This window comes from Lichenostomus cassidix, unplaced genomic scaffold (genome assembly GCF_008360975.1).
Source record: "Lichenostomus cassidix isolate B80296 unplaced genomic scaffold, HeHo_3.0 HiC_scaffold_852, whole genome shotgun sequence".
Lineage (NCBI taxonomy): Eukaryota > Metazoa > Chordata > Aves > Passeriformes > Meliphagidae > Lichenostomus > Lichenostomus cassidix.
Window position 1 is genome coordinate 606,231 of NW_028148026.1, and position 21,982 is coordinate 628,212.

A 21,982-nucleotide genomic window follows, 5' to 3' on the forward strand; every position below is an offset into this window, starting at 1 on the left:
AAGAGGAGAATTTAAGAGACAAAAAATGTAGCCAGGATGGGGAGGAGGGGGAAGGGGTGCAGTTTGCTGCAGTCTCTTAGCAGGGAGGTTTTCTCTTGGGAAGTGCAGAGATACGGTGAGACTTGGCTGGGGGTCAGGGGCTGGGCTCAGCCCTCTCAGCGCTCTCTTGCTCTCTTGCTCTCAGGGGGATGGCAGGAGAGATGTTTGTGCTCTTGGTGCTGGGCTGTGCCTGAGGGGAGAATTCACTGCTACTCCAGAGTTTTGTTCTTGACTGCTTCTCCTTACCATGGGTGAGCCTTTGCTCGTAAGAGCAGCTGTTGAACTGGGATGTTTCCAACACCCAACCTCACTGGGAGTGACCCTCACCATCTGCTTGGGTGCCTCAGGGGAAACCCAGGACCCTGACTGCCTTCCCTTCTCTGGAGGGAGTTTATCCTGGCTGCTTGCGGCAGGTCAGCTGCAGCTGCCCAGCCCTGCTGTTTTCCTGCCACTGTTGTGGCAGTTTTTTGTTAGACTTTCACTCAACACCCTGCATCTGCCCCAACCCCTGCGGCTCTTGCCAGGGCTTCAGAGTTCTGTCCACACTTTGTTTGCCACCCTGGGTGTGCTCGGCTCTGCTGTTCCAGCCCACTGCTCTGAGGATCCTGCTACAGTCCAGCTCACCACCCGCAGTGGCACTCAGACCAGCTGCTCCCCGTGAGTTTCGCAAAGGAAGCCATTGTCTCTCATTCTCTGTCACCTGAGCCGCCATTGCCAGGTGGAGAGGCGGCTGAGCTCGCGCCACAGCGCCCCCTGCAGCCGCGGGTGAATCATTGCACCTGCCCAGCCCAGCTGGGAGCCAACAGCGCCCCTGCTGGCTGTGACTGTAACTGCACCGAATGGGGAAAGTGCTTGACAGCTGACAGAAGGCTGTTGTTGGGTTTCTGGTGGGACATGGTGCTCCCAGGAGTGGGAAGACATGGGGACCCAAGGATAGGGTCCCAGGGGAATGGTGGTGTCTTGGTTTGAAAGACAGGTGTCTGCCAAGAGAGGTTGAACCCCCCCCCCCTAGAACAGAGAATGTGATTTTTCTTTCCCTCCCTCTGAATTATTTAATTTTGTAAATCAAGGGCTTTCGGGCAAAGGTATGGGAAAAAAGGAATATCAGTTCTTTACTAGTATCTATAAACAAGCAATAACAATAATAGCAACCACAACTAGAACCAGAAAACCAATAGCAGATAACTTGTGAGCTGCTGAGCCTTCTCCCGTGTGGTGTAATCACGGTTGCAAGCAGCAGGGGAGCTGTTGAGCTCCCGGCCGGGCAGGGCAGGTGCGATGACTCCTGAGCGGTGCAGGTGGCGCTATGGCGCAGGGTCAGGTCAGCCTCAGGCAGCTGGATGATGGCGGACAGGCTGAGAAAGCAGGCAGCCAGGCAGCTCGGAGCGGCAGGAGGCAGGGGTGGACGCCCGCTCCCTCCCAGCTAGCAGCGAGGTAGGAAGGATTTCTGCAGTCACAGCAGACGCCGCGGTCTCGTGCGGCAGAAGGCAGAGGCAGGCAGCAGAGGCAGCCGGACTCTCCCGGCGGCAGCTGCGGGAAAACGCAGCCCGGGGAAAACGCGCCCTTCCCAGTGGGAAGAAAAAGTTGAATCAAAGCTCACTCAACCAGGAGAAAAGAAAAACAGGGCACAGTTGGATTTTCCGCTGGTAGCAGCTGGAAAGGAAAGAGAGAGCACCCTCTCCTCTCAGCGTCCGAGCCACGAGAGAGCGTTCCCAGGGCTGGCTCTTCCCTTACCGTGCCCTGCCCAAAGCCCAGCTTTTGTCTTTTACAAAAGACTTGATCGTTCTAAACATCTAACTATTTGTTGCTTAGTAAAAGGAATGGGAAGAAATTCTCAACCCCCGACAGGTGGTTAATGGAATATGGGTTCTGAGGAGATGGGGTGCAGGGAATGCAGGTGCCATGGGGATGGGGCATGGATGCGGGGGTTCCAAAGATGGCATTCACAGGGGATCATGGGCTCCAGGGATTTGGGATGCAGGTCACAAGGTTGGGGCTGGTGGGGGAATGGGGGCATAGGGGAATAGGACCTCCCATTAGAATGGGAGGTTCTGGGGGAATGGGGGACTCATGGGATGAGATCAAGGGGATTGGGGATTTTGGGAAATGGGAATCCCAGGATGGGGATCCAAGGGAGACGGGACATAAAGAATGGGGGTCCCATGGTTGGGTCCCAGGGGAATGGGGGTCCCAGGGACTGGCAGTGGCTGGGTGGGCATGTGGGTCACAGCTCCTTCCTTCAGTGCCTCAGATTTTGGGATGACCAGGGTCTGCTGCAATCCCCCAGGTGCTCCTGCCCTGGAGGCCACCCAGGATGGTTCCAGGTTGCTGCAGGACTGTGCCCCCAAACCCGGGGCATTTTCCTCTTTTATTTCTTTCCTTATTTTCCTCACTTTCACACCTCATGCCCCACTCTCGTCCCCTCCTAGTTCCTGGCCCAGCAATCCCAGGGAACCCCTGAGCAGGGAACAGACTGGGGGGACCACAGGGAGAGGGAAAAGTGGGGCTGGCAGGCTGTGAATGATGAGGGTGTCTGGTTGTGCCCCCCAACACTTTCACTTCTCTTTCCTTCAGCATGAGGAAGAGGCCATTTGTGCTGAGAGTCAGACATGAAGGTGCTTCTGTCCTGGGGAGCACATCCAGGGGGGTCCTGTCCTGGGGCAAAAAGGGCTCTTCTGGTTTGGTGACACATCTGGGTGGAGGTCTGGTCATGGGGGGTCCTTGCTCTGGGGGTGACACATCCTGGGAGATCGCTGTCCCAGACTTGGCACATCCTGGGCACTCCTGTCTCAGTGGAGTCCTGACCACCCCCCTGTCACCTGTGGGGCACTGTGACCTCTGAAGTGCCCCAACTTCAGACATGCCCTATAATGACCTTGCCTGGACAATGGCAATTCTCAGACTAAATTGGATTGAATTTCCTTATTCCCAATTGGTTGAGACGAAATTATGCATCCATAGGATACAAGTAAAATGCTTTTCCCACACCATTTTTTACGAGTAAAAGAAAAAAACTCAGCCAAATCAAACTGACAAAGATAAAATGGCCTGGTTTATAGGATCCTTTTGAGGGTTGGTCTCCAAACAAGTCACTCACAATAAAAACAAAAAGAAATCACAAAGCACTGAGACTATATGGTTTGCTTTAGGACTCCATCCATGCATCCCACAGCAGCATTTGCTTTGGATAGTACGGAGTGTGGAATCTCCCTGAGCGTCCAACAGGTCCATGAAATTGTTCCCTGTCTGCTGGGCAGTAACACACCGTATAAGGAAGGCTTTTCTTAGGCCATATTTATAAACTCTTCCCATTTTTTCTCTTTCACACCCTGAGACTTGATTTATTTCCCATGGATTCTGCTCCCAAAAATGGAATAACTCTTTCCATCCTTGGACCACTGCACAGGAATTTGTGGAAATGCCAGTGTGTCCCTCAGGGTGTGATTCCCTGGTAAATCCCCTCCATCCTGCCATGAATTCCCCTGCCTGGGCACTCCCTGCTCCTGCTCTCACCCCTGTGATCCCAGGATCCATGTGTTGAGCCCCTGATCAATATTTCCACACTTTTCCCTCTCATCTGGCAGCCACAGCCAGAACCCAAACATTCCTTCAGGGAGATTCCAAAGGGCTGCAGGTTTGAGACAGAAAGGAGGAGGCTCCAGGTCAGGTTGTTGAGCAGATTGTTGTTGTCTTTGCAGGAGTTCTGGGGCGCTCTCAGTCACCTGGCCAGAGGGACAAAATGATCAATTGCTGCATTTCCGGACTGGTTCCCTCACAGCTGCCCCTGCATGCTTGGTTTCCACCCAGCCCTGCTCTGAAAACCATCAAAGGCCCTCACAGAGCCACTGCTTGAGCTCCAGTTGGTTTCTGTGCTTCTTGCAGAGCTGAGCAAACCACAGCCAGGCCTTTTTCCCCCACACAATTCTCACCTTTGAGCAGCTCTAAAGCTGTGAGAGTCAAAGGGGGCCAAGGGGGCAGGTGGGAGCCTCAGGTGCTGGCTGCCCCTGGGGCTGGCCAGAGCAGGGCTGGCAAAAGCTGCTCTTCTCAATTCAGCTCCAGTTTTCCATCCCAGTGCTGGGGGCAGGGGGCAGGATGGTCCTCGGATGTTCTGGACAGAGGAGGGACAGTCAGGAAGGTCACAGGTATTTCATCTGGAAGGTCTCATCCTCATCCTGGTTCCCAGCATTGAGGCCCTGCAGGGGGAGTGAGGGGTGGTGGTTATGGCAGGTTGTTGGGGTTTCTGTTACTCCTGTGGGGGTTTCTTACCCACAGAAGGGCCTTGGGGGGCTGCAAGATTGGAGGGGAAGGGGCTGCACCTTGGGGCTCTGAAAGGCAAAGGGGGGCTCCGAAATTGAAGAGGTGCTGTTAAGGGGGACAGAGAGGGGATGGAGCATTTCCCAAGTTGTGGCACCCCAGAGATCACAATGCCCCACTGGGGACACTGGGGGTGGACAGAGCCTTCCCTGGACTGGAGATTCCAGGATATGTCACCCCCAGAACAGGGACCCCCCAGGATGGGACCTCCCTGGATGTGCTGCCCCAGCAATGAACCTGCCCCCCTCTTCCAACTTCCAGCACAAACAGCCTCTTCCTTCTGCTGCAGGAAAAGGAAAATGAAAGTGTTAGGGGGGACACAGCCAGACAACCCATCCCCTAGCATACCCCCCTATCCCTCCCCGAAAACTCTGCACTCCCATTTTCCCACTCCCTAGGGTCCCCCAGACCTGTTCCCTGCTCAGCTGCTCCCTGGGATTACTGAGCCAGGGACTGGGATGGGTGCCAGGTGGGGGTAGTAGCGTGAAAATGCGGAAAACAAGAAAAGAAAAGAAATAGAGAAAGGCAAAATCCTCACTTGTTAATGGCAAATCCCTGGAGTACATTGGAGACCTTCAGTGTCCTCATGAGATGCCCCCCAAGCACCCACCATTTCCCCCACACCCCTGTCCCTGGGACCCACACGCCATGACTCCAATCCATGGTTGCCATGTTCCCCTGGGACCCCCATCCTTGAACCCCCCTGCATGGGGACCCCCAATCCCCAGACAGCCATTCCCTGTGAGTCCTCCTCCTCAGGACCTCCATTCCCTGAAGCCCCATTGCCCCAGGACACCCATCCTGTGCTACCCACATCCCCTGAGCCCCCCACGCCTGGGAACACCATGTCCCCATCATGTCCCCATCATACCCCCACCCTGCCCCCACCAAGGGCCACCCACTTGAAGATGAGATGTGACCTCGCTTCCTTCCCCTTAATCCGAAGAGCCACCACCCAGAGGACAGGTGGCCCCAGCAGTGTTTGACAGCCAGCCGGATGGCTGAGGACACCGGGATGGCTGGGAAGGTGGCACTGCTCCTGTGGGGTGAGTGCCCTGGGCACAGGCCTGATGCCCCAGGGATGGCCCTGGTGAGGCAGAGAGTGGGGGGGGTGGGGCACAGGGGGGCTGTGGGGTCCCCTGAGGTCCCCAATGCCAGCAGAGCCAGTCTGTGGGGGTGAAGACTGGTGTGACTTGGTTGTGGAGTGTGGAGAGGAACAGGGGGACGGAATTTGGGGACGGTAATGCAGGGACAGAGACAAGAGGACAGGCACCATGAGGTGGTGGGGACAAGAGCTTTGGGGCTGCTGGCACTGCTGTCTCGGCCTGCCCACAATGTCCCCACGTCCTGCATCAGCCTGGAGTGGCCACAGTGTCCCCATCCCTGAGACATCCGTGTAACTCTGATGTCCCCACAGGCACAGTTTGGGGACACCCTTTGCCTGGGTGCAGCTGTCGCCTCGGGGCCACCCTAACCCAGCCCTGTCCTTTCTCCCTTCCAGCCCAGACCCCCAGCCTCGCTGGTGAGTCCCCAAGGGATGCCATGTCCCCACCCCGCTGTCCCCGACCCTGTGCTGGCGCTGGCAGGCTGGTGTCCCCTGTCACCTGCAGGTGCCCAGACCACCCAGCTCCTTGTGGAGCCTCCCTGGACACCAGCAGTGCTGTGGGACGGAGTGACACTGACCTGCCAGGGCTTGGGGACACCCAATGCCACAACCTGGTACAAGGATGGGAGGCGTTGGTGGCATAAGGGATCCAACCACCTCACTGTCAATGGGATTGGCACCTACAGATGTGACAGACCCAGCACTTGGCTCAGCCCCTCTGTGAGAGTCTTAAATGGTGAGGGGTAAGATGGGGATGGTGTTTCCCCCTGAGGGCTCTGAGGGCTCTGGGTGGCCTTGCACCCCTCAGTGCCCCCTGGAGCCCCCTGGTGTGACAGGACCCCCCTGTCCCACAGACTGGCTGGTGCTGCAGGTGCCAGTGCGGGTGCTGCTGGAGGGGGACACGGTGACACTGCGCTGCCGGGTCTGGAGGGACAAGTCGGTCACTGGATTGCACTTCTATCGTGAGGACAAAGATCTGGGAGAGCCTCTCCATGGGACCGAGCTGTCCCTGTCCCCCCTGCAGCTGCACCACAGTGGCAGCTACCGGAGTGGAGGATGGGTGGGCATCGGGCATACACGGTGGAAGAAGTCAGAGTCGGTGACAGTGACAGTGTACGGTGAGAAATCCCAAAGCCACACCTGATAGCCTGACACTCCCACATCCAGCACAACCTACCCTGAGACCCCAATACAGAAAATCCCAAAACTCCCACAGCCTCTCACCTGCAGATGCCAAGTCACAGTCCCAAACTCCCCCCCGTCTCCTTCCCAGAGCTCTTCTCGGTGTCGGTGCTGGAGCTGGAGAGCCCCCACTCAGCCCACCGAGGGGTCCCCCCTGAATCTCAGCTGCCTCAGCACTCTGTCGCTGTTGAGCAGCTAGCAGAGTAATGAAAGCACCAGTTCTCAGTGGCAAGAAGGAATGACCTTTATTGTTTTGATTTCATCACATATATAGAGTTCTCAAAAGTCACCCAGATTGGTCAGTCAGAAGCCTTCCCCCAGGCCTGATTGGCCAGGCCTGCACTGTCCAAGCTCTGGGACACTGCTCCAACAACACCCAAACTTTATCTTTATTTACAAAACACAAGAAGAGTTCCTGTGGGAAAAACCTGTGCTAGCCACAGCACCCCCAGCCCCCTGCGGCTCCGAGCCCCCCTCCTGCACCTCTTCTACCAGGACAGGCAGTTGCTGGGGGGCACGAAGGGGTCCCCGCAGCTCCTGCTGCCCGCCGTGGGGGTCTCCCACTGGGGCAGTTACAGCTGCGAGGTGCGCTCCGAGGGGGGGGCCATGCGGAAGAGCAGCGCCCGGCTCCGTGTCACGGTGCACAGTGAGTGCGGGGATGGGCACGGCAACCCCCACAGCCTCCCCGGGTACCCCAGAAACAACTGGGGTCTCCCATCTCCCCAGACACCTTTTCCGGGTCCCCACATCACTGCCCTTTATCCCCTCATTCCTCTCCTGGTGCCCTGCTCGGGTACCTCCATCACTTCCTGGGTCCATTCATCTATTCCCGCTTCTCTCCCAGGTTCCCTCATCCTTCACCGAGTTCCCTCTCCCTTTCCCGGGGTGCACCCACCCCTCTCTGAGGTCAGCCCATTGTCCCTTGGTCCTCCCGTCTCTGTCTGGGTCCCCACAGCCCTCCGTCTGTTCCCCCCATTCCTCTCCAGGTTTCCCCTCCGTGAATCTCCCATACCTACCTGCAGTGCCTTTCCAAGCCTACCCCAATCTCCAAACTGCCCTCTTCCTCACTGGGGTCCCCACCCCTCTCTGTCCCTTCCTGTGACCCCCGCTGTCCCCTTGGGTCCCCTCCTACAGGGATGCCAGTATCAGGGGTGTCACTGTCGGCACAGCCCCCCAGGTGATCGTCTGGCACTGAGCTGCGCGGTGGCCACGGGGACAGGTCCTCTGTCCTTCTCCTGGCACCAGGAGGGCTCGGGGGCACTGCTGAGCATTGACCCCCGCTTGGAGCTGGGCAAGGCTGGGGACAAGGATAGAGGCCACTACCACTGCCGGGCCAGAACCGGGTCAGCATGGTTGAGAGTGACCCACTGATTGTCACCCTCCTGGCTGAGTGGGACGCTCGGGATTGGGGTGACCCCAAACACGGCATCCTCCATCCCACCCGTCCCATCCTCATCCCCTCCGTCTCCCTCCCCCCGCACCCTGTTCCAGCCCTTCCCCCAGCCTCAGCCCCGTCTCTGTCCCCGCAGTGCCCGTGGCCAATGCCACCATCACCCCTGGCCCCCCGGCACTCCAGGTGCACACAGGTGACCCCGTGACCCTGTGCTGCTCGGTGCAGCTGGGCTCAGCACCTGTCACCTTCACCTGGCTGCGCGACGGCCGGGAGGTGGCCCAGGGTCCCCTCCTGGAGCTTAGGGACATCGATGTGGGACATTCTGGCACCTACCAGTGCATGTCCACCAACCAGCTGGATGAGCACCGTGTGTTCCGAGTGCTCAGCCCAGAGCTGGCTCTGGAGGTGACACCGCAGGAACACTGGGGCACAGGTGGGGTCATATGGGGTCACCGGGGGGTTCAAGACTCCTGAGGTGAGTGGTGACCCTGATGTGTCACCCTCTCTTTCCCCAGCAGTGGCTGTGAATGTCGGCAGGACCCTCCTGTACCTGGTGCTGCTCCTGGCTGTCATCGGGGGCTGTCACTGGTGGCACCGCCCGGGTGGGTGACAGTGGGGGGGTTGGCGTCCTGGAGTGAGGGGAAACCCCGAGAGTGTTGGGAGAGACGGGGCAGCACCCAGAGCTCCTGAGCTGGAGGAAACTGAGCCCCCAGGGACCTTGGCTGGGGTTCATGAGGGGACTGAGGGGAATTTGATGGGTCTTGGTTGTGCTCCAGGGGGTATCTCTGGGTGGCATTTGAGGAATATTGGGGTGGCACTGGGAGATCTTTGGGGGTTTAGGGAGCTCTTGGAGTTTCGTGCAGTGATGCTGGGGGTTATTTCAGGGGTCCTGTGTAAGTTTCGAGGCTGTCCCTCCCTGCCTCTCCCTGCCAGGCTTGGGGCTCAGAAGCTCAGGATGTCGGGGGCATTGGGGGTGTTGGGGACACTGCGGTGGTGCAGAACTTCATGGGGTTCAGGTGTTCCTGGCGTCCAGGGGGGAATCAGTGTTCAGTGGGAATCGGGGCTGCAGTGGGGATTTGAGGGTCCCGTGGGGATTTGGGGGTCCCGTGGGTGGTTGGAGCTCCCAAGGTCCCAGGAAGGTTCAGGGGTCTCGGGAATCCCACAGTCACCTCCTCCCCTTTTCCTTGCAGCCTCCAGGAAGTCCCAGGACAGGTGAGGAGGTGGCTCTGGCCATGACACCCCATTCATCCTCCCAGCCCCAGGGGTCACAGGACCCTTTTTCCTCTTGTTGGACCCAAAACGCAGCTTATTGATTAAACCGGGAGAAATGGGGTTTGTTTTATCAGCTCTGTCTGTTCAGCTCGGGAAGGAGGAGGGTCCAGGTCAGGCTGTTGAGCAGATCCTTGTGGGATTTGCAGGATTTTTGGGGCTCTCTCAGTCCCTTGGGGAGGGTGACAAAATGATCAATTGGGGCATTTCTGGACTGGTTCCCTCGCAGCTGCCCCGAGAACCCCGAGAGCCCCGAGACGGAGCCGGGGACAGACTGAGGTGTCCCCCGAGCCCAGCCCAGCCCCGCCGCAGCCCTGCCCGGTGCTCCCCGGTGCCCAAAGCCCCGCAGCCGGCGCTCCCCGAGCGGCTCTGAGCCCCGCAGCTGCTGCGGAGCCTCGGCCGGGCTCAGCCCTGGGGCGGGCGGGGGGCGCCGGGAGGGAGGGAGCGGGAGGCTGGGGGAGAGCAGGGAGCCCGGCAGGAGCCGCCGGGCCTGCGGGAGCGGAGTGCTGGGCTCGGTCACCGGGGCAGGTGGCGCTGCCATGGCGCTGCGAGTGGCGCGACTGTCCCGGGCTGCGGCAGCGACGGTGGCCATGTGTCCGCAGCGGCTGGGACAGCGTGTCCGGAGCCACTGTCGCCATCCAGCCGGGGTCACCCCCAGCCCCAGCATGGCCGCGGGGCAGAGCCGCTGCTCGCTATTGCCACTCTTGTCCCCAGGACAGAAGCCCCTGGCTGTGTCCCCCAGGACAGAACCTGTCACCCCCCGTGTGACTCTGAGCACAAACAGCCTGTTCCTTCTGCTGCAGGAAAGGGAAAGTGAGAGTGCTGGGGGCACAGCCGGACACCCCCATCCCCCACAGCTCCCCCAACCCTCCCTGCACTCCCCACACCTCCCTTCCCCCTCTCCTGGGTCTCCCAAACACGTTATCTGCTCAGGTGCTCCCTGTCACCACTGAGCCAGGGACTGTGAGGGGAGTGTGCAGGAGGGTGGAAAATAAGGAAAAAATGGAAATAAAGAGAAGAAAAAGCCAATGGGTGTGGCGCTGGGGTTGAGGAGAGCACAAATTCAGAGCCCCTCAGAATCCCCATGTGATGTCTCCCCCACACCCCAAGTGTCCCAGTGGGGCTGTGCTGGACTCTGGGTCACCCCAAAATCTGAGGCACCCCATGATGGAGCTGTGATCCACATGCCCACCCAGTCACTGCCCATCTCTGGGCCCCCCATTGCCCTTGGAACCCAACCATGTGGACAACTTCCTTATATCCCCGAATCCCGGGACTGCCATTCCCTGGGATGTCCGTTCCCCAGGACCTCCCTCTCCTTGGTGGGCGCCCAATTGTCCCATTTTCCAGATTCCCACAGAGTCCCCCATTCCCAAGACATCCCCATCCTGTTGTCACCGAAACTACGAGAAAAACAAAAAACTCTGCAACAACATTTTAAATGGTAGAGAGTAAAGGCATCACTTTATTTTCTTGTCAGGATGTGCCACAGAAGTCATCTCATCCCCACAGAGAGCAGGTGGGCTGAGACAATCATTCCATGACACATGGCTTTTACTACATTTTTCAGATATTTTATAGAGTCAAAACTCATATAAATGAATTGGTTCAGTGTACATTGGTTCAAAGCTGAATAGTCTTTAGTGTTTGGTTCCCTATTGGATCTGGTTTTCTTCAACTCCCGTGCTACTTAGGTCTTTTTTCTTATCTCCTCCCAGACCAGGTGTCTCAGACCATGCCAGGGGTGAACTTTGGAGCTGACCTTCTGGTCATGGCCGCTGATGGTCCTTATCTTTTGTGCTACTCCAAGTCTGTTGAGGTGTTGAGGTGTTGAGGTTCATCAGACCTCACCTGGTGGACCAATGCCCTGGAAAGAAACTTAAAATTCCTTTTCCCAGGGCAAAGGCAAACAAAAGCCCTGATTAAAAAATGTTTAAACTGGTATATTTTCCAACAAGGGGTCCGTGGGTGTCACCACCAGGGCTGGGGGGCTCAGGGGTTCCAGGGGTCTCATGGTCATTCCTAGGGATCTTGGACGTCCTGGGGGTCCATGGGCATCACCACCAGGGCCAAGGGGTCCAGGGGGTTCATAGGGATCAGGAGTGCAGGGTTCCAGGGCTATTGGGGGTACAGCAGTGTCACCACCAAGGCCAGGGCACTCAGGGGTCTTGGGGGCTCCAGAGGTGTCACTGCCAGGGCCAGGGGGTCACAGGGATCAAGGACTGAGGGCTCTTGGGGGTCCATGGGCCTCATGGTTGTTCCCAGGGGCCTCCAGGGTCCCGGGGTCCACAAGCCTCATGGTCATTCCCAGGGGTCCAGAGCGCCTGGGTGTCCATGGGGCTCATGGCCAGGCCTGGGGGTGCACAGGTTCTGGGGCTCCAGGGTGTCACTGCCAGGGTCACGGGGTCACAGGGATCAAGGGTCCAGGGGTTTTGGGGTCCATTAGCCTCGTGGTCATTCCCAGAGGTCCTGGAGGTCCAGGGGTCTCAATTCCAGGGCTGGAGGTTCACAGGAATCAGGGGTCATGGGGTGATGGGCAGAGGTGGCACTGTCACTGTCACTGTCACTGTCATTGCCACTGACTCCTCCCATGGGGACATCCCCGAGCTCATGACTCCTCCACTGTGGTGTCACTACGGGGGGAAGGAGGGAACAGATAGGGACAGGGACAGGGACAGAGACACCTCCCGGGCTGTGTCACACCCTCCCCACCACCAGAACTGTCCCAGTCTCCCGCCCAAGACAGCCCCCTCCCCCACCCAGGGCTGTGTCACTCCCAAGGGAGGTCCCTCCCAGGTGACAAAAAGGGGAAGTAAAAAGAGCAAAAAGCCCCAAATCAGGAGTGGCAAGAGGTTTGGAGAGCCCCAGAAAAGGCGGGGGGCAGCAGGGCCCTGCCTGCACACCTGGAGGGAATCTTCTGTCACAGTCCTGGGGAGGGGACATGGGGACAGGGCGACAATGGTCCTTGGGATCCCCCACCTGTGGGGACCTCCATTCCTGGACCCCCCATTCCCTGAGCCCCCCACTCCTGGGACACACTTGGGGACACACAGTCCCTGCTGTGTCCCCAGAGGGTCACACCATGTCCCTACCCTGTCCCACCATGTCCCAGCATGTCCTCACCATCACCCCCATGTCCCTGCTGTGTCCCCACATGTCCCACCATGTCCCTCATGTGTCCTCACCATGTTTTCCCATGTCATCCTATGTCCCCCCATGTCCCTGCTGTGTCCCCGCACGTTCCACCATGTCCCACGATGTCCCCCCATGTCCCACCATCACCCCCGTGTCCCTGCTGTATCCCCACAGTGTCCCTCCATGTCCCCACCGTATCCCACCAAAACCCATCATGTCCCACCATGTCCCCCCCCTGTTGCCACCCAGCCCCCACCCTGTGCCACCAACACATGGGGACAAGATGTAAATTCTCTTCCTTCCTCTTTGTCTCAAGAACCACCATGTTGGGGACAGGTGGCCCTGGCAGTGTGTGTGACAGCCAGCCTGGCTCGCTGGGGACACCAGGATGGCTGGGAAGGTGACACTGCTCCTGTGGGGTGAGTGAGACACAGACTGGTGGGGAGGGGACACGGGGGCCAGCGGGGTCCCCTGATGTTCCCAAGACCAGCAGAGCCAGTGGGGGGACAGAGGCAGTGGCCCTCCAGTGTGACCAGGGCTGTGGGGTGGCTGTGGGGACAGGGATGTAGGAAGTGACACCTTGGGGCTGGGGCAGCTGTGGGGACAGGGACAGGGGACAGGGATGCAGGGATAATGGGAGAAGGGGACAAGCACCGTGAGGATGTGGCCGTGGGGACAGGGGCTGTGCCAGGGCTCACAGGGGCGACCTGTGCCAGCACGGGGTGACTGTGGTGTCCCCATTTCCAGGATGGTCACACTGTCCCCGTGTCCTCACCCAGCCCGGGGTGGCCGCAGTGTCCCCGAGGTCTCCGTGTCGCACGGATGTGGCATGTGGGCGGCTGTGACACAGACATGTCCCCTGGGAGCCTCTCCAGTCCTGCTGGGGACAGTCCCCGAGCACTTTCCCATCAGAACTGGTGGCCCCATGGAGACAGCTCGGGGACAACCCCACACCCAGTGCCCACTCGTGTCGCTGTCCCTGTGCTACCACCCCCACTCAGCCCCTCTCCCTTCTCCCTTCCAGCCCAGACCCTCAGCCTCGCTGGTGAGTCCTCAGGGGATGCCATGTCCCCATTCCGCTGTCCCCAGCCCTGTGCTGGCCCTGGCAGGCTGGTGTCCCCTGTCACCAGCAGGTGCCCAGACCACCCAGATCCTCGTGGATCCCCCCTGGACGCTGCCAGTACTGTGGGACAACGTGACACTGACCTGCCAGGGCTTGGGGACATCTGGTGTCACCAGGTGGTACAAGGACTGGGAGCCCTGGTGGAAGGAGGCGCCCGACAGATTTGTTGTCACTGAGAGAGGCACTTATAGGTGTGACAGACCTGGCAGCGGGATCAGCAACCCTGTGTCCGTTTTAGATGGTGAGGGCATTTGGGTGTTCCCACCCTGGCACCCGCGGGGACCCCGAGTCACCTCTGTGACTCTGGTGTGACCAGAGCCTGTCCCCTGCATGGGGACATTCCAGAGCATCCCAGTAGGAGGAGACCCCCTTGTTGGAATTGGGGACCCCTGGTGCTCTGTGTGTGACACAGTGTGGTGATCCTGGTGCCATCGGGACATGCCGGTGTGCTGTGTCCCCACTTGTCCCCAGGCTGGTTGGTGCTGCAGGTGCCAGCACAGCCGCTGCTGGAGGGGGACACGGTGACACTGCGCTGCCGGACCTTGCCGAGCATTCAGATCACTCAGGTGCAATTTTACCGTGAGGAGAAGAAACTGGGGGAGCTCCTCGAGGGGACTGAGCTGTCCCTGCCCCCTCTGCGGCTGAAAGATAGCGGCCACTATCGCTGCACGGGGGTCTGGCATAGCTCCTGGGATTCAAAACCGGTGACAGTGACAGTACACGGTGAACACCCCACAGTCGGAATCCCCACATCCCCTCCCCAGCACACTCGGGATCATCATCCTCACTCCCATCTCCTTCCCAGAGCTCTTCTCGGTGCCAGTGCTGGAGCTGGAGGGTCCCACCGAGCCCACCGAGGGGTCCCCCCTGAATCTCAGCTGCCTCAGCACCCCCAGCCCCCTGCGGCCCCGAGCCCCCATCCTGCACCTCTTCTACCGGGACGGGCAGTTGCTGGGGGGCCACAGGGGTCCCCGCAGCTCCTGCTGCCCGCCGTGGGGGTCTCCCACTCGGGCAGTTACAGCTGCGAGGTGCGCTCCGAGGGGGGGGCCGTGCGGAAGAGCAGCGCCCGGCTCCGCGTCACGGTGCGCAGTGAGTGCGGGGATGGGCACGGCAACCCCCACAGCCTCCCCAGACACAACTGGGGACCCCTAGCCCTCCCTGACACCTTTCCCGGCTCCCCTCATCCCTTTCCTTGGTCCCTCCCCAGATCACCCCCTCCCTGCCCCGGGTCTCCCAATTCTTCCCTGACATGGTCCTTGACTCCCCCCGCCCTGCCTGGGGAGCCTCATCCGTTCTCTTGTCCCTTCCCGGGTCCCCCATCCCTGCCCAGGTCCTCCCACCACTCTCTGAGGTCCCCCCATATTTCCCAGGTCCCCACATGCCAGTCTGGGTCCCCACACCCCTCCCTAGAGTGCACTCATCCCTCCCCATGTGTCTCTGCCCTGAACCCCCCATCCCTCACTGGGGTCCCTTTCCAAGCTCTCCCCCATCTCTGTGCCCCCATGTCCCTCCCTGGGGTCCTCCCACCCCTCTCTGACCCTCCCCATGTCCCTCACTATCCCCTGCTGTCCCCATGTCACTCACTGTCCCTGTGTCACTCACTGTCCCTGTGATCCTCCCTGTCCCCTGCTGTCCCCCTCTCACAGGGATCCCAGTATCGGGGGTGTCCCTGTCGGCACAGCCCCCCGGCGGACAGGTGGCACTGGGTGACAGCCTGCTGCTGAGCTGTGCAGTGGCTGCGGGGACAGGTCCTCTGTCCTTCTCCTGGCACCGGGAGGGCTCAGAGACACCACTGGGCACTGGCCCCCACCTGGAGCTGAGCCACATTGGGGACAAGGACAGCGGCCACTACCAGTGCCAGGCCAGCGATGGGGACAACGTGGCCGAGAGTCCCACATTGAATGTCACCGTCTTGGGTGAGCAGTACACTCGGGCTGGGGATGACCCCACCCACGTTTTAGAAACCCCACACATCCCCCTCCCCTGACACCTGATGCCAGCCCCTCCCTCCACCCTCAGCCCCGTCTCTGTCCCCGCAGTGCCCGTGGCCAATGCCACCATCACCCCTGGTCCCCCAGCACACCAGGTGCACGCAGGTGACCCCGTGACCCTGCGCTGCTCGGTGCAGGTGGGCTCAGCACCTGTCACCTTCACCTGGCTGTACAACGGGAAGGAGGTGGCCCAGGGTCCCCTCCTGGAGCTTGGGGACATCGATGTGGGACATTCTGGCACCTACCAATGCACGGCCACTAACCAGCTGGATGAGCACCGCATGTTCCAGGCGCTCAGCCCAGAGCTGGCCCTGGAGGTGACACTGCAGGGACACTGGGGCACAGGTGGGGTCATATAGGATCTCCACAGGTTCAGGATCCCTGATGTGACAGGTGGCCCCAATGTGTCTCTGTCTCTTTCCTGCAGTGGCTGCAGGGGTCAGTGGTTCCCTGTTGTTTCTGGTTATGCTCCTGGGTATCATCTTGGCCTGGCACAGGTGGCACCGCATGGGTGGGTGACAATGGGGTCATGGGGGTCCCTGGGAGCTGTAGGAAGCCCCAAGAGTGTCGGGGAGCAATGGGGAGCCCTCAAAGCCCCTGGCTTGTGGTCGTGCTGAGACTGACAGTGACCTTGGCTGGGCTCCTGCAGGGTTTGGAGAGGTGCTGGAGGGTCGTGCAGGGATGCTGGGGTTCTTTCAGGGGTCCTGGGGCAGTTTGGGGGTTCCTCTCCCTGCTGGGTTTGGGTTCTTGAGGCAGTGTTTGTTGGGGGCACTGGAGGGGTTCATGAATTCTGGGGGCTTCAGCGATGCTTGAGGGTCCTGGGGGAACTGAGAGTCCTGTCAGGGTTCAGCATTCCTGTGTGTGGTCATGGTGCTGGGACCCCACAGTCACCCCTCACTCTTTCCTTTGCAGCCGCCAGGAAGCACCAGGAAAGGTGAGCTGGGGGCTCCAGCCATGACCCCCCTTTTACCCCCAGCCTCACAATTCTCCATCCCCTCCCACACATCCCTTTATCCCATCAGGGTGCCCCCGGAGCCCCCAGCCCCCCCAGAGGAGGAGGAGGTGCTGTACACCCACGTCATGATCACCAAACAGGCACAGCGTGAGTACAGGGTGGGAGGTGACAGTGACACGTGACTCACAGGTGTCACCGCAACCTGAGTCCCCCAAACTGGTGTTATTTTCAGGGTTTTCCAGCATCACCCCACCCCAGGACACCCAGGTGACCTACGCAGAGCTGCCGAGAGCCCATGGGAGACTGAGGAAATCCAGTGAAATCTATGAGAATGTGCTGTGACACTAGGGGAAACTGGGGGACACTGAGGGGCACAGGGGGACACTGGGGGGCACTGGGCATCCCCACCCATGGGCACCAACACCTCTGTGTGCTTCCCCTAAAAACCAGGGGCTGCTGCTCCTCCCCTCCCAGTGGAGGCACAAAAGGCGAAGATCCCAAAGAGCTGAGAGAAGAACAATTTCCTGCAAACAGCAATGACAGAAGAAAACCAACAGCAACAGCAACAAGGTTCAGAATCAGAAGGGTCAGAAAAGGAATGATTTCCAGGGAAAGCCCCAACGAGGAACAAACCCCAGACGCTGCCCCCAGCACGATTCCCCCACCAGGAGGAACCTGGCAGGGCTCTGGACCTTCATTGCTTTGATGGCCAAAGCAGCCTTCAGGAGGCTCGGGATTCTCTTCTCCTCTGTCTCCAAACCCTCCTCGGCCGTGTTCCCCCACATTATGATGTCACCAAGGCACTGTGGGTTTTCCAGAGTCTCCCCCTTTTCCAGGGCAGCTGGGATCAATCCATGGCACAGGGTGGGCTGTCAGAGACAGGAGCAGTTTGATGTCTCGAGACATTTTGGAACACTTGTGTGTGATAGGGGGTTGGTCAGGCCTTACGTTGGGTGTGACAGGGCCGTGTGTGTCCATCAGTCTGTCAGCCATGGCACACTGGGGACAGTGTGATGCTCTGTCCAGCCCAAATCCTGAGTGGCCAAGTGACCAGAAGTCCCACCTGGGGGAGGCCCCATGTTGGCCCAGGGCCTTAAAAGGCAGAGCATGAAGTGGTCACATGTCTGACCCTGCTTTCTCTTGGAATGTCTGTCCTATCCACACTGGAACCCTGGATTTGGGAGCTGTCTTGGTTTAAAAGACAAATGTCTGCCAAGGAGGGTGGAAATAGCCATGGGATGGAAAGAAGAATCCATCCTTGTTGGTGATTGATATGCAGACTCAGCCTGGTTCATGCAAAACCGACTTTATTGTCCAAAGTACATATTTTTATACTGTTACCAACTATACTTCAGGTTCTACAAAACCTTTGGTTTCCAGGGTTACATGTTTTACATTTCTTAAGGGCTACTGATCACAGTCTTCTCACTTAATATCTCCTGTTAACAACTATGCCTAAGGTAAACACAGTCTTATCTTACTCTCTGTCTTGGCCCCTGCTAGGGGTGATTCAGTTTGTCTCTCTCAATGTTTCATGTTACTTCTGCCAAATTATTACAATTTTGAAAATTACGGGATTCCCATGCAAAAATGTAGGAAAAGGAAGAATGGTTTGTTACCAGAAAATAAATAGAACAGAACAGAACAAAGAACACAATAATAGAGGCTTCCAACCCTCTCAGTGCTGGTTTTTTCCTATTTGGTGTTGTGATGACCATGGCCAGCAGGGGGCACTGCAAGCATCAGTCAGGCCAGCAGGGGGCGCTGCAGGGATTGCTCAGGCCAGCAGGGGGCGCTGCAATCCAAGCTGGATCCCCTCGGCAGCCATGGCAGCCTCGGGCAGAGCAAAGAGGGGAAATCGCTCCTTTTGCAATCTCTCAGCACCAATCAGTCCCGGCAGCTCCACCGGCAGTGGGCAGAAGCGGTGAAGGCTGCAGCTCAGATCGCAGTGCCGAGGGGCAGCACAGCAGTGTCCTGGCCAGACACACACCCTGCGCAATACACACACCACTGCTCTCCCCGATCCCGAATGGAAGGAAGGAAGCACCCACCCCTCAGCTGAGTCTCAGTCCCACAACAGCACCTCTCATGGCATTACAGCACAATTCCCCAAAACCCACAGCCTTTCACTGCCTTTTCCTCCTTCAGCCCTGGCACAACAGTTGTTGGGAATATTGCATTCCCTTGGCATGGTGAGGAAAGCAGGTGGTCGGTGCTGAGTCTGCCAGGGCTCCTCAGGGGTCTCCACGCCATGTTTGGAGTTCCTGCTCTTGCTGGGCCACTGCTGGTCCCAACACATCAGCCACAGGCTGAGGAGGAGGAGGACAGCAGAGCCACAGCCACAGCACAGGGACAGCCCAGGCCAGCAGCTGTGGCTTGGGAGGCCTAAATGGGGTGAAATTGGAACTGGTTGGGCTAATGCCCTGTTCTTCTCTGGCTGCTGCAGACCCTTACTGAGGGTAATTGGGGCCGGGGTTCCGAAAGTTCAAGCCAGTTCCTAAACCATCCCTGTTCACAAACACACAGCTCTGCTGCCTCTCCCAGGGATTTTGGGCTACACGAGGTAGCATTGGACACAGCTGGGGGACAGGTGCCCCCAACTCTGCCCAGAAGGAGCTTATTTGGCTGCTGAGAAGGTTTTGTGGTGCTTTTTGCTGGTATTGGGGGTGATTCAGTGCCTCTGCCATGTGCTTGGTGCTTCACGCTGGCCGAGCAGCAAGGCCGAGCTGGAGCAGTGGCTGAGGCAGGAGTGGCTGGAGCAGGTGGCCCATGGGGACAGCACCTGGCCATGCAGGAGCACAAGGTATTCCGCAGGGTGCTCAGGTGAGGCACACAGGGTTGGGCCATGGGGGGCACCGCTTCCCATTCCTACTGCCCTGAGATTTTGGGACAGGGCAGGGACACCCATCGAGCTCCCGAAACACCTCAGTGCTCAGGCACAACCCACATGAAGTCCAAGACCAGGCTTTGGGGATGATTCGGGTGGTCCTGGGCTTGTTCCTGACAAAGGGCAGTGCTCCAGGAGAGCTCAGGACATCCCGAAGGATCAGGATGGGGCTGCTGGAGCCCAAGTGCTGTTGGCAAGGTCGGCGTGAAGGACTCGAGCCATGCTCAGCTGGCGGTACCCAAGGAACATCTCATCCTCCAGGACAGGGAGCCTCTGTGGGTGCCAGCCCTGGGGCTGATGGAGGGGCCAGGGGGCACTGGGTGGGAGAGGCTGGGATGGAGGGACAGGACCCCCACTGGGGAGCCCAGAGAGTGTGATGCACAGATGGACTCCACAACTCATAAAGCTGTGAAGTAGGTATGTTTTACTCCAGCTGGAATGCATGGGGGTAACCCTCCAAAGCATGCACCCTGCCAGCAGCACTTCACTAGGTTTATATCAGGTTACAGGTTACATATGCGTGAAGTTACAAAATGCCCCTATACATCTTCATTATCTATCCTGTCTTCATATTATAATGAGTCTAAAGTTAATTTAAATATGTTTGCACCTGTGCAGTGCCGCTTGATCATTGCGAGCAGGGATCTTGGGGGTCTCTGGGAGGCAGTGAACGGAGTATTCCTCAGGTGGAACTCTTCACCCTTCCTCCTTGCACATACTCCTTAAGTTTCTGGTCCGAGTCCAAACCTCAGAGCTGACTCAGGCTGGTTCCAGGGTCCGAAAGCAGGATATCTGGTCACAGTAGTTTAACTCCTATCAATGGTCCTGCATGCCTTTTGCATCCTTCCTTTCTGCTTGGCAAGCCCAGAAACAGTTAAGCAAGCGATATATTGTTTTAGCAAGCAGCTCCTAGTAAATCATTATCTAACTTCTAGTGCCCTAAATCAAGTGGAGGGAACGAAATGGCAGAGAGGAGACCCTGGGACAGCGGGGAGCAAAGACCCTGGGGTGGAGCCTGCGGGAAGGAGGGAGCAGAATGGTGGTCCCAGAGCACTGGGAAGGGGCTCAGCCGCCATCATGCTGTGAGCGCCTGGACTGTCACAAGGTGTGAGGACCAACTGTGACAGCGTGTCGAAGCCACTGTCCTGATGTGTCGGGACCGACTGTTACCATGGCAATGCCCCCAACAGCTCTGGGGACAGGGGAAATGTCCTGGAACGGGTGGGGGAGGGGTGGGGCCAAGCCCTGTCTATTCCCTGAGCCCTGTGCAGGTGAGGAGGGCAGGGATGAGCAGCTTTGGGCACACCTGGAATCCAGCCAGGGTCACCCCCACAGCCCCAGCACGGCTGCAGAGCAGAGCCACTGCGTGATATTTCCACACTTTACCCTCACATCTGGTGGCCACAGCCAGAACCCAAACATTTTTAATTGGAGCTTCCAAAGGGCTGCAGGTTTGAGCCAGGAAGGAGGAGTCTTCAGGTCAGGCTGTTGAGCAGATTGTTGTTGTCTTTGCAGGAGTTCTGGGGCTCTCTCAGTCCCTTGGCCAGAGAGACAAAATGATCAATTGCTGCATTTCCAGACTGGTTCCCTCCCAGCTGCCCCTGCAGGGCTGGTTTCCACCCAGCCCTGCTCTGAAAACCATCAAAGGCCCTCATGAAGTACAGAACTCCTTTAACTAAAGCACCTCAACATACCTGCACCTTAGTATAAAGTACAGATTGATAAAAGGGAAGCCCTAGCTGCTATGCTTAACCACAACTGCTTCTGCAAAGAAAAAATCTACTTTCCTAAGTCAGAAGGGCCTTGGCCTAGAAGGGGCTAAGCTGATAAGAGAGGAATGTGAGCTATTGCATCTGACTAACCACTTGTTTTGCAAGACAAAGACTTAGCCTCCTGTGGGCTAAGACATAAGGCAGAAGCAAAATGCTGTAGAAGGAAGCTACTTTTAATGAGAAATGAGAGTTGTCATGAAAACAGTAGAAAAATGCAATTTTTATATGTAATAGAGAATAGAAACATAATCAATACACAATTATAGATGAAGTACAAATAATATATCAACAAAGTGTGCAATAGTAAAATTAAGTGTAAGTATTAGCAAAATAAGTGTGGAATGAATGTATAGCATGACATGTTTGTAATCCTAAAAAAGGAAATGACAAGTTATGTAAGAACTTAAGACTGTACCTTTAGATAAATGAACAAAACTAGGGCAGATGCTGAATTTCTAAACATATAAATAACCTTTGCAAGGCGAACATGGCAGACATGCACATGGAGGTGTTAACACCTGCATGCTCCCCCCAGCTGAGCCAATAAAGGTGTGCTTTACTTTACAGTGCCTTACTGTGGAGGAGATTCCTTTGAATCATGGAGAGCCACTGTTTGGGCTCCAGTTGGTTTTTGTGCTTCTTGCAGGGCTGAGCAAACCACAGCCAGGCCTTTTTCCCCCACACAATTCTCACCTTTGAGCAGCTCTAAAGCTGTGAGAATCAAAGGCGGCCAAGGGGGCAGGTGGGAGCCTCAGGTGCTGGCTGCCCCTGGGGCTGGCCAGAGCAGGGCTGGCCAATGCCCATCCCTGGGCAGTGG

At 57.9% G+C, this 21,982-nt stretch overlaps 2 protein-coding genes across 3 annotated transcripts in view; both read left to right on the forward strand.

The window, feature by feature from the left end:
- Window positions 1-17,986, forward strand: part of LOC146420323 (low affinity immunoglobulin gamma Fc region receptor III-like) — a 123,413-nt gene extending 105,427 nt beyond the window's left edge. Inside the window, exons 7-8 of the mRNA XM_085048402.1 lie at window positions 16,574-16,653; window positions 16,739-17,986. Of these exons, the coding sequence (XP_084904528.1) occupies window positions 16,574-16,653; window positions 16,739-16,848 (190 nt within the window). The 3' untranslated portion in view covers window positions 16,849-17,986. The remainder of the gene's footprint in view (window positions 1-16,573; window positions 16,654-16,738) is intronic.
- LOC146420334 (Fc receptor-like protein 3) overlaps window positions 12,771-21,982 on the forward strand; it is a 47,736-nt gene continuing 38,524 nt past the window's right edge. Inside the window, exons 1-5 of one of the 2 annotated variants that reach the window (XM_085048381.1) lie at window positions 12,771-12,856; window positions 13,462-13,482; window positions 13,568-13,801; window positions 14,032-14,649; window positions 15,207-15,476. In XM_085048381.1, coding sequence (XP_084904507.1) covers window positions 12,826-12,856; window positions 13,462-13,482; window positions 13,568-13,801; window positions 14,032-14,649; window positions 15,207-15,476 — 1,174 coding nt within the window. In that variant the 5' untranslated portion in view covers window positions 12,771-12,825. Of the gene's footprint in view, window positions 12,857-13,461; window positions 13,802-14,031; window positions 14,650-15,206; window positions 15,477-21,982 lie in introns of both variants that reach the window. The other variant, XM_085048380.1, reaches the window with a different exon arrangement.